This window comes from Onychostoma macrolepis, chromosome 19 (assembly GCF_012432095.1).
Source record: "Onychostoma macrolepis isolate SWU-2019 chromosome 19, ASM1243209v1, whole genome shotgun sequence".
Classification (NCBI taxonomy): domain Eukaryota; kingdom Metazoa; phylum Chordata; class Actinopteri; order Cypriniformes; family Cyprinidae; genus Onychostoma; species Onychostoma macrolepis.
Genome location: NC_081173.1, coordinates 1,815,183 through 1,829,392, shown reverse-complemented (window position 1 = coordinate 1,829,392; position 14,210 = coordinate 1,815,183). Strand labels below are relative to the sequence as shown.

The following is a 14,210-nucleotide window of genomic DNA, read 5'->3' as shown; positions in this document are numbered from 1 at the left end:
TCAGGCTCACTGGGTGAAATGTGTATTTGCGCAGTCCCTGGGACCAGCTGTGTGCCAGGGCATCTGTGTCGAGCTTCGGTCAGGGAATGCCATACAGGGAAGTGGGACAAGCTCTATCCCATCCTTTGCCAGAAAAACTGTGATCTTCGTATGCAGGGCAGACATGTCTTCGCCTGGGTGGGCTCCTGGTGAACTGAATCACGTAGAAGAGTCAAATTGTTCTGATGAACCAGGTTGATGGATTGGAAAGCGTTAACCACACACCCAAACTTTGCATGAGGGGCACCAAGGGAACAACCGTTTTTGTTTGTGTGACTTACCAGTGTTGGATTACGGTGCATCACAGTGAGGCAGAGCAGGTGCCACCGGGTCAGGAAGATCTTGTCTTTGTGGGCGTAAAGGCTTTGAGACACATACCTTGCTCTGAGCCTGCAATGGGATGGGTTTGTGACGGTTGAGGCGTGATGCATCACACTTATCTGACTGTGAGTGCAGTGTGTGCGCCACAGCTGAGTGCTCGTGAGCTGTCATGAGAATAAGAGGCATAAGTACTGATTTTGTGTGTGACCCAGGAATGCTTTAAAGGGCTGGCAGTCAAGGAATCGTCACCTTCCTGTGGGGATCGTCATTCACTGAAGCTTGTGGCCAAGTCACGCCAGGGCAGGATATGTTTTATTGTCACCGTCTGTTTCTTCACCACTGAGAACTGCTGGGCAAAGTCCTCCAGAGTGTCACCAAATAGGCCCACATGGGAATGGCATCCCTTATTTTCCCAAGGCTGAGCAATAAATGGTGTTCCTGGACCACCAGAGTGGACATCACCCAACCGAGTGCCTGCACTGTGACCTTCATTGGGCATAGGGTGAGATCGGTCACTGCACACAGCTCCTGCATAAGAGCTGGGTCGGAACTTTCCTTGTGCATGTTTTCAGTACCTTGGCATCATGTACCTGGAGGATGGCCTGGGCATCCTGGGAATTAAATTCCTTTATCATTTATCCTTTACCTTTATCGAACTGCCTTTATCATTGGAGAACTCAGCCGGCAGAAAGGAGCATGCTGAGGAATAGGATGGTGCCGCAGAAGGTACCATCACTGGTGTTTGGGGCTCACAAGGGCAACCCCCTTGTGTCACTACATCAAAATAATGTTGAGTGACTGACAGATAGGGAACATATTTTACCCAGCCTTAGTTGCCACAGCATTGCTGCATAGCTGCTCTGGTATTGTGGGCGGGTTGCTACTTAATTGTTTACAGGCTCAAGTCAAAAGAGTCCACCCGAATAATATTCTGCCCCCTTTGAGGTATCATTCATGTACAGTATGTAGCACAAGTGGTCCAAGATTAATTGGATACTGAAGATTAGAATTTTAAATTAAATAAGCAAAAGTAATAGTCGGCGTTTGGAAGGTTACTCTGGAAATGTAATAGGTTACAGATTACAAGTTACTCTATTTAAAATGTAATAAGTAGAGTAAATATTTCAATTACTTTATTAATGTAACATTACATTTTATTACTTTTTGATTACTTTTCTAAATTTGTAACAAATGTTTTCAACTGTTAATCATTTTGAAACATTTCAGGGTTAACCTTACAGTAGTACTCAACACTGATTACTGTCAGACTTCTCGGTCACACTTTATATTAGGTGGCCTACTATGTACTTGCATCAAAAAATAAGTACAATGTATTTATTGTGGTCACATTGTATTGCAAAACACTTTTTCTGCTATTGCGGTGGGATACGGGTAAGGTTAGGGACAGGTTTGGTAGTATGGGTAGGTTTAAGGGTGGGTTAAGGTGTAAGGGATGGGTCAACAGTGTAATTATAAATGTAATTACAGAAATTAATTACAGATGTACTTACATAAAGGTATTTTTAAGAAATATAAGTACAATGTAAAAACATTTATGTACATAATAAGTGCATTGTACCAAATGATTAATTTATTATGGTAAGTACACAGTAGTTAAGGCCACCTAATATAAAGTGGGACCGACTTCTCAAAATCTTTCATCACTTGAATTGCAAGTCAGTGCAATTTTGGAAAGAAATCAATAAAATTTTCATAAGTAACTGTAATTTAATTACACATTTTTCCCAGTAACTGTAACAGATTACAGTTCTTTTTTTTATTTTTTTTTATTTTTTTTAAATTAAATGGTGTAATTTCGTTACATGTAACTAGTTAAACATGTAAATAGTGACACATGCCTTAACAAACAATACTAATAATGAGCTTCATGCTTATATGTGAACAAATACGCCAGTATATATTTACTTTAGGCTCAAGATTAATTTTTTTTTTTTTTTAAGTATATTATCTTGTGCAGTTTTGTCTCTCAGGGAAATCTAATACACACAAATACATGCTCACTGCCACATTTTCTTTGTTTCAAGGGCCGTGCAACACACACAGGCTGTTTGACCTTAGAAACCAACTGAGTGCACAGGGGTAAAGTCACAGCAGCCTTGGGCTCAGCACGCCAGCTGAACATCACAATAAACAACCAATCATCTCATCCATCAATGAGATACAGATCCATGCATGGGAATGCTTTGAGCTGACATCACCATAAATAACTGATTCTCTTAGCCAGCTGAATAATGCAGAGAGATGGGAGATTATGTCAGTATTGCTATATGAAGTAAAGCAGGGGACCCCTGTAGCATCGATATTCTCCAGAGTTTAATATATTACCCATCGTTCTTTCTACCCTAATGAACGTGCAAGGCCCCATCAGTAAGGCAAATGGAAATTATATCTTGCGTAGAAGCACACACATGCGTACACATCAGTCACAGGGTTTGTGTGCACATATCTCATGACTGATCATCTTCTGAATAGTACTGATCACAGAGCAATGACAAATTAATTTTCACTAAACACTTAAAATACTTCCTAATGTTTAATTCTCTAGGTTCTCATTTTATTGTGTCAAGACCGATAAGAGGGACCTGCTACAAATTGCTTTGCCAAAATCATCAAACCATTTTTAATTAGTTATTTTAATTAGGCCATATGAGTTATTTTTGAAAGCGTTGTTTCAATCTGTAATCTTCTGCGATTATGCATGTAGGGTACAGCTAGTCTAACACTTAAACTTATCACATAAGAAAGGTGTTCTTCAACAAATAGGTCTTTCATAAATGAAAATTTTGGCATCATTTATTCACCCTCATGCCTTTCTGAATATTTATACTTTTCTTTCCTCTATGAAACACAAAGAACATATTTGATGAACCTTTTAGGTGTTTTTTATCCATATAGTAATAGTCGATGGGGTCCAAAAGTTTTAAATTCCAAAATGTGGAGTAAAGTAGCATAAAAGTAATCGACTAGTTTAACCTGGATGTTCTGAAGTGATACAATGACCTGTTGGATCTGGTCACTTTACGAGATCCCACTGCCATTTTGTCTTGCATCCAAAATAAGTACATACTGTATTTTGTCTGATATACAGGATTGTCAGCCAAAAGGTTGGCAGAGGAAGCCGGGAAAGAGTTGAAAGCATGAGTCAAAACAATTGTAACAAAGAACAGGGTTTATTGAATAATCTTATTTGTGTCTCTTTCAATGTTCAGACTTTGTCTGACTAGCATGAATTTAATCTGATTCACAACATCTGGAAATGGAGAAAAATGGAGACCAGTTCATTGGAAATACTCTAAAACCATAAGTTGAAAGCTACAGCCAATGTAAAATACTTTACATTGTGAGACCTGCGCTGCTAAAAAGACCAGCAGTGCTGGTAACCACTGAATGCTGAATGCTGGTGTGCATCCTAACTAGCTTCCTTAATCAACCAGCTTTTCAAAAGGGGAGACCCATAACAAGTTCTGGATCGCTAAATCAAGATTATCTCTCTCCACAGGGTTTTTTCCGCAGAAGTATCCAGAAGAACATGGTGTACACATGCCACAGGGAGAAGAACTGCATTATCAACAAGGTGACTCGGAATCGCTGTCAATACTGCCGGCTGCAGAAGTGCTTCGCTGTGGGGATGTCCAAAGAGTGTGAGTGTTAAAAACCTTCATCCTACACACACACTGTGTGTTGTCCTGTGAACAGATACATCTTTACATGCTTATCTATCAGCTTTTAAAGGGATAGTTCACCCAAAACTGAAAATTCTGTCATTAATTACTCACCCTCATGTTGTTCCAAACCTGTAAGACCTTCATTCATCTTCGGAACACAAATTAAGATATTTTTGATGAAAACCGAGAGCTTTCTGATCCTCCATAGACAGCAACACAACCTGTTCAAGGGTCAAAAAGGTAGTAAGGACGTTGTTAAAATAGCCCATGTGACACCAGCGGTTCAACCGTAATTTTACGAAGCTACAAGAATACTGTTTGTGCGCAAAGAAACAACCTGTCCTCCAACCAATACGCCCGTATAGGTCGTTTGTCCAAATCCCTGAAATACGACCCATCAGAGCGTATACTACAATTGTACCCCTATCGGCAACAGGACATTTTCATATTAATGTTTTGTACTGTTTTATCTGCGTCATAGTTCGGGTTTCGTGTAGCTCGGTTGGTAGAGCATTGCGTTATACGATGATATGTAATTACGTGATCATGCGATCATGGGTTCGATCCCAGAGAATGCACGTGCTCATAAAATGTGATTCCTGTAAGCGGTAGGTTTAGGGGTAGGGTTAGGTGTGGTCATTCGTACGAATTAGCCACCTAGTAAAATATGTACGAATATTGTGAGATCGGTGTAAAAAAGTCCACACATTTAAATAAACAGGCATTTTGATTGGTAATGACAGTCATACGTCATTTCATGACGACAGACGCAACACCAGACTTATTATTTTTACGCGCGCTAGAGGGCGCTTAACTTTAAAACGTAAATATAGGTCGTAATAAGGGCTTGCACAAACGACCTATAGAGTCGTTTTTTGTTGGAGGACAGGCTCCAAAGAAAACAAAAATAACGATTTTATTCAACAAATTCTTCTCTTCCGTGTCTCTGCCTCATGTTCACAAAAGTAGAGTTTCAGTTGCGTTGCTGTCTATGGAGGGTCAGAAAGCTCTTGGATTTCATCAATAATTTGTGTTCTGAAGATGAACGAAGGTCTTAAAGGTTTGAAACGACATGAGGGTGAGACAGAACTGTCATTTTTGGGTGTTCTATCCCTTTAAATTGTGTAAATTATTTTTGGTCATTGAATCACAATTTTTTTGCCCCATGCCTTTGAGAATTAGGGCTTTAATTGTTTGGCCTTTTTATACTCAGTATAAATCAACTAATGTGGAGTCACAGCAGTTTTGTAGGGCTGCCCTACTCATCTCTGACGGTTGGTTTGAAGCAAAGCTCAAGGTCCCACTCAAAATCATTGCAACAAGTCAATAGATTAGTTCAATTTAAAATATATCCCTCCAATCATTTAACCATTTAACATAACTAAGAACATAACAAAAGTGCAAAATTTGTTCAATAATGTTGCTCTAATGTAATGAAAAAATAAATAAAAGTGATTATTTGAACCTGAATAATTCCCTCCATGCAGTGAGTTCCTCAAAGGAATCTGTCTGTGATGATTTCTTAAAGATGCATCATTGTCCCATTGATTGGGTATTTCATTAAATCTGTATGTGTTCAATTGAAAAATGGGTAAAAACATGATAAAAATGTTGCAGCTCAGCAGGACTTCAGTGATTTACTTCTTTCAGGAGTCGCACTGCAAATGTACCAACGTGGCATGTTGTACGCATCATTGCTTTAGATTCCAAACACTGCCGTTCAAGCCATCTGAAGCTGTTTGCATTTTACACATTATTACCATTGTTTGATTGCATCAGCGCTTATGGTTCAAGTCGACTTCACACTCCATTTGCCGCAGGAATAGAGGTGATTCTTTTTCACGCTCTTCTTCTGAACAAAAGAGCGACAAATGAAGCAATATCACAGTCGGCCCTCCATTTCTTGCTCTTTAACTTACCGTGTGTAGTTGTCTCAGTGAAGCTAGAGACGTGTGTGGCAGCTGTCTTAGTCATTGATGTAGATGGAGGACCTCAGTTGTATTTAAGGCCTGGTCGTACCAACACAAAGGTTGGATACGAAAATTCAAATTTTTGCATGCAAAAATATGTCAGACTGGCCGAACAAAAATACAATTTCACACTTTGACAGTAAAAAATGGCACTTATGAAAAAGTAGACAGAGCACATACACAAAGTCAGTGGTATAATAATCTATTTGCATATCAGGATGGTGATATACCAGGTTTTTTTGTTTTTGTATTTTATTCTCATGTTTGTTCTTATTCCTCTGCTATTCACTGTCACTTAGCAAAATAGTGCCACCAAGTCGTATGCAACAGCATACTGGCACATGACCTAAACATGACTCTTATCGGTTAGCAAGTTTTGTTTGCTGTGTATTGGAAAAGAGAATAAAAAAGCGTGTAAAGTAATGTTTAAGTCGATCTGAGCAGATGTATTAAGTTCATTCAAATTGAATATTTAAAGCACCAAATTATTGCACCAAAACTTCACCTAAATTATCAATAATTTTCCCTTGAAATTGTAATCATGGTTATTTATTTTGATTAATGTATTTTGGGTGAAGCAACACTGAATTTGTAGCTATACATTTTAAAACAAGCTAAACATGGTATTTCTGAACTACTTTGCTGTTTTATACATCAGTAAATCAAGACTCATAGTGTCTAAATGGTCAACAACACATTGCTCTTATTGCAGCATGAATAACACATTTTGAAGAGATTATAAACAGAATATATTCATTGCATTCAAACCATGGCTCGTTGGTTTTCTGTTCATTAGTATGAAATCATTTTGAAATCATTCTCCGTGCCTTTCTGAATAAGGTACTGTATTCAGCTTCAGGCACATCCATATAGTTACATTATGTAGTTGACTTGTTATAAATTATGTAGTAATGTTTTTCATTAATTCAGTTGAATTAAACATCAGACTTTTCATTGGAGATTCACATTGCTGCACCTCTCTTGATGTGAATAGGTCTGTAAGACTGTATCACTGTCAAGGAGCGAGACACTTCTGAAACTGAGTAACAGTCAAGCCATTAGCTCATAATCTTCCTCCCACCTTGTTATTTTACTCTCTCTGTCTCGGAGACAGGCTGCAGATTTACACCGCTAGTATTAGCAGCCGTCAAGAGCCTGTAATGACCTCACTGAGATTATCTGTAGCATTTCACAGCTGAAAGATAGACAGATACTCAGAGCGCTTGAGCAGCAGAACTCCAGCTGTCCATGTTTAGATCCATGAGGAGATTGCCAGCACTTTATCTTCCCCAGACCACCATCATCATTACACCGCTGTTTGATCGGTCGCACTGACTGCATGCAATCCTAGACTGACTTCTTCACTATAATTACCACAACTGAAACTGACTAAAGCTACATTCCAATGTAGAGTAATCCTGAAATGGTATTAAAATAAAACTAATTAAAAAATGTAATAACCTTGCATGGACCTCAGTGTCACAGCGGGTTCAAACCAGGTGAGAAAAGGATCTGTCTGCAGCCGTTTAACTCTTATAAAGGGAAAACAAAACTCACAGAAATACAGGAACCATGCGAAAGAACAACAACAACAAAAAAAACACACCAAAATGCAATGAGAACCAACAAACTGAACTGAAAACACAAGGAATTAAATACGCAGGAAAATGAGTCAACTAAGCAAGTGAGCGAAACAGGGGACTAAACAATGGAAACCCAGAGCCTTTAGGGTATGTAAGTGGCCATAGCAACTTATTCTCTAAACATAACCTGCTCCGGAGTACGTTCTGTTTCAGGGTTAGTTCACTTCAGACCTATCAGCACATGCATGGCCTACTGACGAGATTCCAGTGGGCGTAATATTATTCTAATATGGTTATTATATTTATTGTATTGCCATATATAATAGTTATCTGTATAAATGATAAAACTCTATTACATACCAAAATAAGAGTCATATGGAACAGAACATAAACATGACACTCAACTCTCCACAGCAATGCATTCTGGGTTTCAGAAATATTGCATTTATTTCCTGCTGCATCTGTTAGGTCACCACAATACTGGACATGCACAGATGGTCAGCCGCACTTCTAGAGTGAGTGAGTGTGCTGGTCATGTCTCATTAATAATACCACAACACACACGATTGTGCTCTGAAGGACACCATGACACCAGGTGAAAGAAAAAGACAAGTATCAGAATAACCAGAAAGAACAGCTGAACCTAGAGGAAATGCTGTGGTAAGGTGGTTAAAGATCTCGACTTGTTGGATCTGAAGGTTCCAAATTAAGGTTTAATTGAACCCAAACAAAGGATCAGTTAACATAAATTAACATAAGGGGAATAATGAGGTCAAAACAACAAACATTCAAAGCAAACTAACAGAACCAAACTGACCTAACACAGGGAACAAATATCAGCTTTTAAAGGAAAGGACAGGCCCATCATAACACAAGAGGGGAGACAAACACTTCACACCTAGCATATAACATTACAAAATTCAAGATCAAACAAATAAACAAACATCAACCCAAGAATAAAGATAGATAAATGGTTATCTTCAGAGAGCAAGTTGCTATGGTTACTTACATACCCTGAAAGTAACCGCCGATTTTGGAACCGAAAGCTGAGGTTATCTGCTCACTTATCCTCAAACATACCCGGGTATGTCACATAACCTGCTTTCTGGAATACACCCCAGGACCACAAGGTAACTTCTTCAATGAATTAGATGTGCTGCTCTCTTTCCTGAGGATGGTACTCCCCTAGTTATGCTTGGAGACTTACACATCCACCTAGATAAACCTCAGGCTGCAGACTTCTACACTCTGCTTGCCTCTTTTGATCTCAAGAGAGTGTTAACTGCGGCTACTCACAAGTCAGGCAACCAACTGGACCTTATTTACACACGACACTGCTCCACTGATCATGTGCTGGTTACTCCACTGCACACCTCGGATCACTTCTTCCTCACTTTTAACTAGGGTTGTTCAGATTCCGATACTAGTATCGGAAATTCCACCGATACCACAAAAAATTCTGGCATCGGTATCAGCGAGTACTTGAACCCATGTACGATCCGATACCATTTTCTTAAACAAGACCTAGAGTTATGCGCACTAGCTTTGCGTAACACTGCAAATCGGAAATCAATTCTTCTTCACTATTTTTCAGATCATCTGAATGGATGCGCAGCGCATCTGTATTTGACGTACCGTAAGCTCTAGTGTGAAGTGCATGACTCGCCGTCGCTTTGCTTTTTTCCTCACACACAAAGAGAGAGTCTTACATGTAGCGCATCAATTCTGCATGGTATATAAACGATATTCTTTGTTGTATTTTCCTGTCAAAATAACGGAGTTCCTTTGGAATTCTTCAGCTTTTAAGAACTGCCGGGTTCTCCGGTAGTAGGCAGAACTAATGCGCAAACGACAATCTCATTGACTGGCACTCACCTATTATCGTTCCTGTTTTGATTTCAGCAAATCATTTTGAGCGAACGCACACAACCTGATTAATATTCATGAATCCAGCAGCTCGTGCGTTTTATATTGTTCTTAGTAGAATTCATAGTATGATTATTATCTTATCAGTATTACTGATAGTTCCCCCCTTTTTTACAGAAACACTGAATAACCAAAAAAGCACCACCACCAGTCTTAAGTTCAGTTAAAATGACTAATATGTATTCATACATGGTTACCAAGTTTTAATTCTAATTGCTAAAGTTATATCATTAAATAATACTTGATTATCGTAATATATTTATAATGCTTGACTGACTGATGTTAAGAGTGTACTTTTAGATATGTAAAAAGATGTGCCATTTTCCAAACTTTATATATTATATTTTTTTGTTTACTCGCCAGACTATCTATCTATCTATCTATCTATCAATCTATCTATCTATCTATCTCACAGTATATGGTGAAGCACACCATAAAATAATTGTATCAATTCATACAGGGCTAGTAGTACATACAGCTGTATAACCAGATACACACCCAGGTATTGAATCAGTACTCGGTATCGGCCGATACCCTGAGCCTAGGTATCGGAACATCTCTACTTTTAACCTCAAAATGGTTCCTGACACAACACATACCCCTCCACATGCCATCTTTCGACGTAACCTCCACTCACTCTCACCCTCCCGGCTATCTGCTATGGTTTCATCTTCGCTTCCTCCCCCTAAACAGTTAGCATCTCTTGATGCTAACAGTGCTACTGATACTTTCTGCTCCACTCTTACATCTTGTTTAGACACTATTTAGCCCCTTGTCTTCCAGGCCAGCCCGTACCACCCCTTCTGCTAAAAGGACATACTATCATAATAAAATTAACAATTCGTCTAACTTTCATATGCTCTTTAAAACATTTTCCTCCCTCCTTTGTCCTCCTACTCCCCATCCTTCATCAACTCTAACAGCTGACGACTTTGCCACGTTCTTCATTAATAAAATTAAAACCATCAGTGCACAATTTTCCACTCCACAATCTATCAAGCACATCTTACCAGCAAACATAGACTCGTTCACATCCCTCTCTTCACTCTCTGAGGCAGAAGTCTCCAAACTCATCCTTTCTAATCATCCTAATACTTCTCCGCTTGATCCTGTTCCATCTCATCTCCTTCAAGCCATTTCTCCTGCAGTTGTACCTGCACTCACTCACATCATTAACACATCCCTTCACACTGGTGTTTTTCCCTCAACATTTAGACAGGCTCGTATAACCCCACTACTTAAGAAACCCACCCTTAACCCATCTCTTTTAGAGAACTACAGACCGGTTTCCCTTCTTCCTTTCGTTGCAAAAACACTTGAACGAGCTGTGTTCAACCAAGTTCTTCTCACACAGAACAACCTCCTTGACAGCAACCAGTCTGTTTTCAGAAGTGGACATTCAACTGAGACTGCCTTGCTCTCAGTTGTTGAAGCCCTAAGACTGGCAAGAGCGGATTCCAAATCTTCAATACTTATCTTGCTGGATCTCTCCACTGCTTTTGACACGGTTAACCACCAGATTCTCCTGTCAACCCTATTGGCAAAGGGCATCTCAGGAACTGCACTGCAGTGGTTTGAGTCCTACCTCTCAGATAGGTCCTTCAAAGTGTCTTGGAGAGGTGAGGTGTCCAAGTCACAATATCTAACTACTGGAGTGCCTCAGGGCTCAATTCTTTGACCACTTCTCTTCTCTGTCTACATGGCATTACTAGGCTCTGTCATTCAGAAACATGGCTTTTCATATCACTGCTATGCTGATGACACTAAACTCTACCTCTCATTCCATCCTAGAAGCTCGCATCTCGCTTGTCTAACAGACATTTCTTACTGGATGAAGGACCATCACCTTCAACTCAACCTTGCCAAGACAGAATTGCTTGTGGTTCCAGCAAACCCATCGTTTCATCACAATTTCACCATCCAGTTAGACACATCAACCATCACTCCTTCAAAAACAGCCAGAAACCTTGGAGTTATGATTGATGATCAGCTGACTTTTTCAGACCACATTGCTAAAACTGCCCGGGCCTGCAGATTTGCTTTATTCAGCATCAAGAAGATCAGGCCCTTTCTTTCGGAACATGCTTCACAACTCCTTGTTCAGGCTCTTGTTCTGTCCAGGCTGGACTATTGCAATGCTCTCTTGGCAGGTCTTCCAGCCAATTCTATCAAACCTTTACAATTAATCCAGAACGTGGCAGCAAGATTAATTTTTAATGAGCCGAAAAGAATGCATGTCACACCTCTGTTTATTCATTTGCACTGGCTACCAAAAAATGCAAGGCATTAATGTTTGCTTACAAAACCACCACTGGCTCTGCACCCCTTTACCTAAATTCATTCTGCAAGTGAACGTTGCTTTATTGTGCCATCCCAAAGAGGCACAAAATCACTTTCACTGACTTTTAAATTAAATGTTCCCTCCTGGTGATATGACCTGCCCAACTCAATCCGAACATCTGAATCTTTAGCCATCTTCAAGAACCGGCTAAAAACACATCTCTTCCATCTTTATTTAACCCTCTAACTCTAGCACTCTCTGTTCTAATTCTATTCTTTAAAAAAAATAAAAAATACTTGGCCCTTTTAGACTTGAACTCTCTTCATTTACTAACTGCTTGTTTTCTTAAAAAAAATAATAATAACACTACCTTCTCTTTTCTTTTTTTATTCTATCTATTTCTTTTCTTTTCTTTTTATTTATTATACAATTTTGTAGCAAACCTTGCTACGTGTACTACGTTAAGCTAACTGAGACTTGTTATAGCACTTGCGTATCATTAGTCACCAGTGCCAAGCTATGCTTCATCTCTTCTCCGGGCTGGGTCTGCCACAATACTTCGTCCACATCACAAGATACGTTTTCTCTTGCCAAACATCGAGGGAAGTATCTCCTAGCATGGACAGAGGCAACCTCTATGTCCCCACATGCGTCCTCCATTGCCTGGAGAAGTGACATGCGGGCATAGGGTTGGCGATCATACACTTTCCAGCGCCAGGCTGAGAAGAATTCCTCTATGGGATTTAGAAAAGATGAATATGAGGGTAGGTACAAAACTACAAATTGTGGATGGGTGGCAAACCAGTTTTGGACCAGAACAGCCTGGTGAAAACTACCAATTTACAAAAAAATGTAGTACAGCATGATAACGAACCTCATTCATTCAATGCAGTGCAGTAAATGGATGGCTTAGAGTTACAAATGTTTATGCAATACTATGCAGTCATACGTATTTTACTGTACATTACTGTAATATTAAAACAGTCATTAGATAGTTGCATACCTGTTCTCATTTCTGAAGGTTCTAATTATGGATGCCACTGTAAATCGACTCAAGTTGGGCTGGACTCTCAGTCTAGCCTCTCTCAAGGTCAAACCGTGGTTGGTCACATGATCAACAAGTGTTGCCCTAATCTCATCAGAGATGGCAGTAAAGCAGTGATTGGTTAGTGATCAGTTAAGCAAGTAGTGTTTGCACATGTGAGGAGTGTGTGTGTGTGACCTGGTGAATAAGTGTAGCATTTTGATTGGTTGTGTTTGGAAAAGGAAAGCAAGTCACTTTCTGTTAGATTTTTGTGTTTTAGGTTGAGGATTGTGTGTAGTGTTTTGAAAAAAGTGTTTTATGCAATTGAAAACTGAGTCAAAGGCTGAGAAATAGCTTATGGTTTTGGAGATTTGGTGTGTAGTTTTGCACTTTGTGTGAGAGGTTTCAGAAATCGTGTGACATGAAAAGATTTTGTGTGTAAGCAGTTGGAAAAAACTGTATTATATTATATGTATTTATTATATTTTATTATCATCTCACACATCATGGATCTGTATTTTCTATAATATATTTCTATAATAAAATTACATATCTGATATGACTTATTATATAATTAGTATCAAACTAACAATATAATTCTTATTCTCAAGGATTAAAGATCAAACGAAAAAATTAATGAAAAATGATTGTACAACCAACAATTAGGTATGCAAATGGTCTTTGAACAGAAGAAGAGGAGAGAAGTAGTATGGCGCGTTTTTTCTTAGTGTCCGTTTCCATAGTGAATCGTCGATTCGTCGCTCTGTTGAGAATGTCTTGTGTGTTAACCAGGAACATACTCTGTGTTGACTGAACTGTCGAGTGAGCAAGGTTTGGGTTAATCAACCGAGAGTTCAGGGTTTAGCAGATGGTAAGTTAACCTTGCTTTCTGGAATTTCTTTCTCAAGGAGGCAATTGCATTATTATTATTAGCTGTACATAGTTGAAGCACCATTGGCAGCAATTACAGCTTGAAGTCTTTTTGGGTATAATGCAACAATCCTGTATTTGGGGATTTTCTGCCTTTCTTCTCGGCAGATCCTCTCAAGCTCTGTCAGGTTGGATGTACTGTCGGTCTCAGTTCAGGTCCAGGCTCTGGCCGGGCCACTCAAGGACATTCACAGAGTTGTCCCTAAATAACTTCCATCTACCACGACCAGTTTCCCTGACCCTGCCACTGAAAAACACCCCTGCTACCTCCACCGTACCTCACTGTTGGGATGGTATTATGCAGGTGATGAGTGGCACCTGGTTTTCTGTAGATATGACACTTGGAGGTTCTTGAGGTGCAATTTTGCAACTTCCAAGCAGGCTTTCATGTGTCATGCACTGAGGAGACGCTTCTGATCTCCACACAGTGGCCATCCTGTTGTTGGGCAC

At 39.5% G+C, this 14,210-nt stretch overlaps 1 protein-coding gene across 3 annotated transcripts in view; it reads left to right on the top strand.

Annotated features, from left to right (window-relative positions):
• The window catches only part of LOC131526318 (retinoic acid receptor beta-like), a 115,770-nt gene that overhangs the window by 78,514 nt on the left and 23,046 nt on the right, over positions 1-14,210 (top strand). For all 3 annotated transcript variants that reach the window (XM_058754560.1, XM_058754562.1, XM_058754561.1), the window contains exon 3: positions 3,881-4,022. In XM_058754560.1, the coding sequence (XP_058610543.1) occupies positions 3,881-4,022 (142 nt within the window). The remainder of the gene's footprint in view (positions 1-3,880; positions 4,023-14,210) is intronic.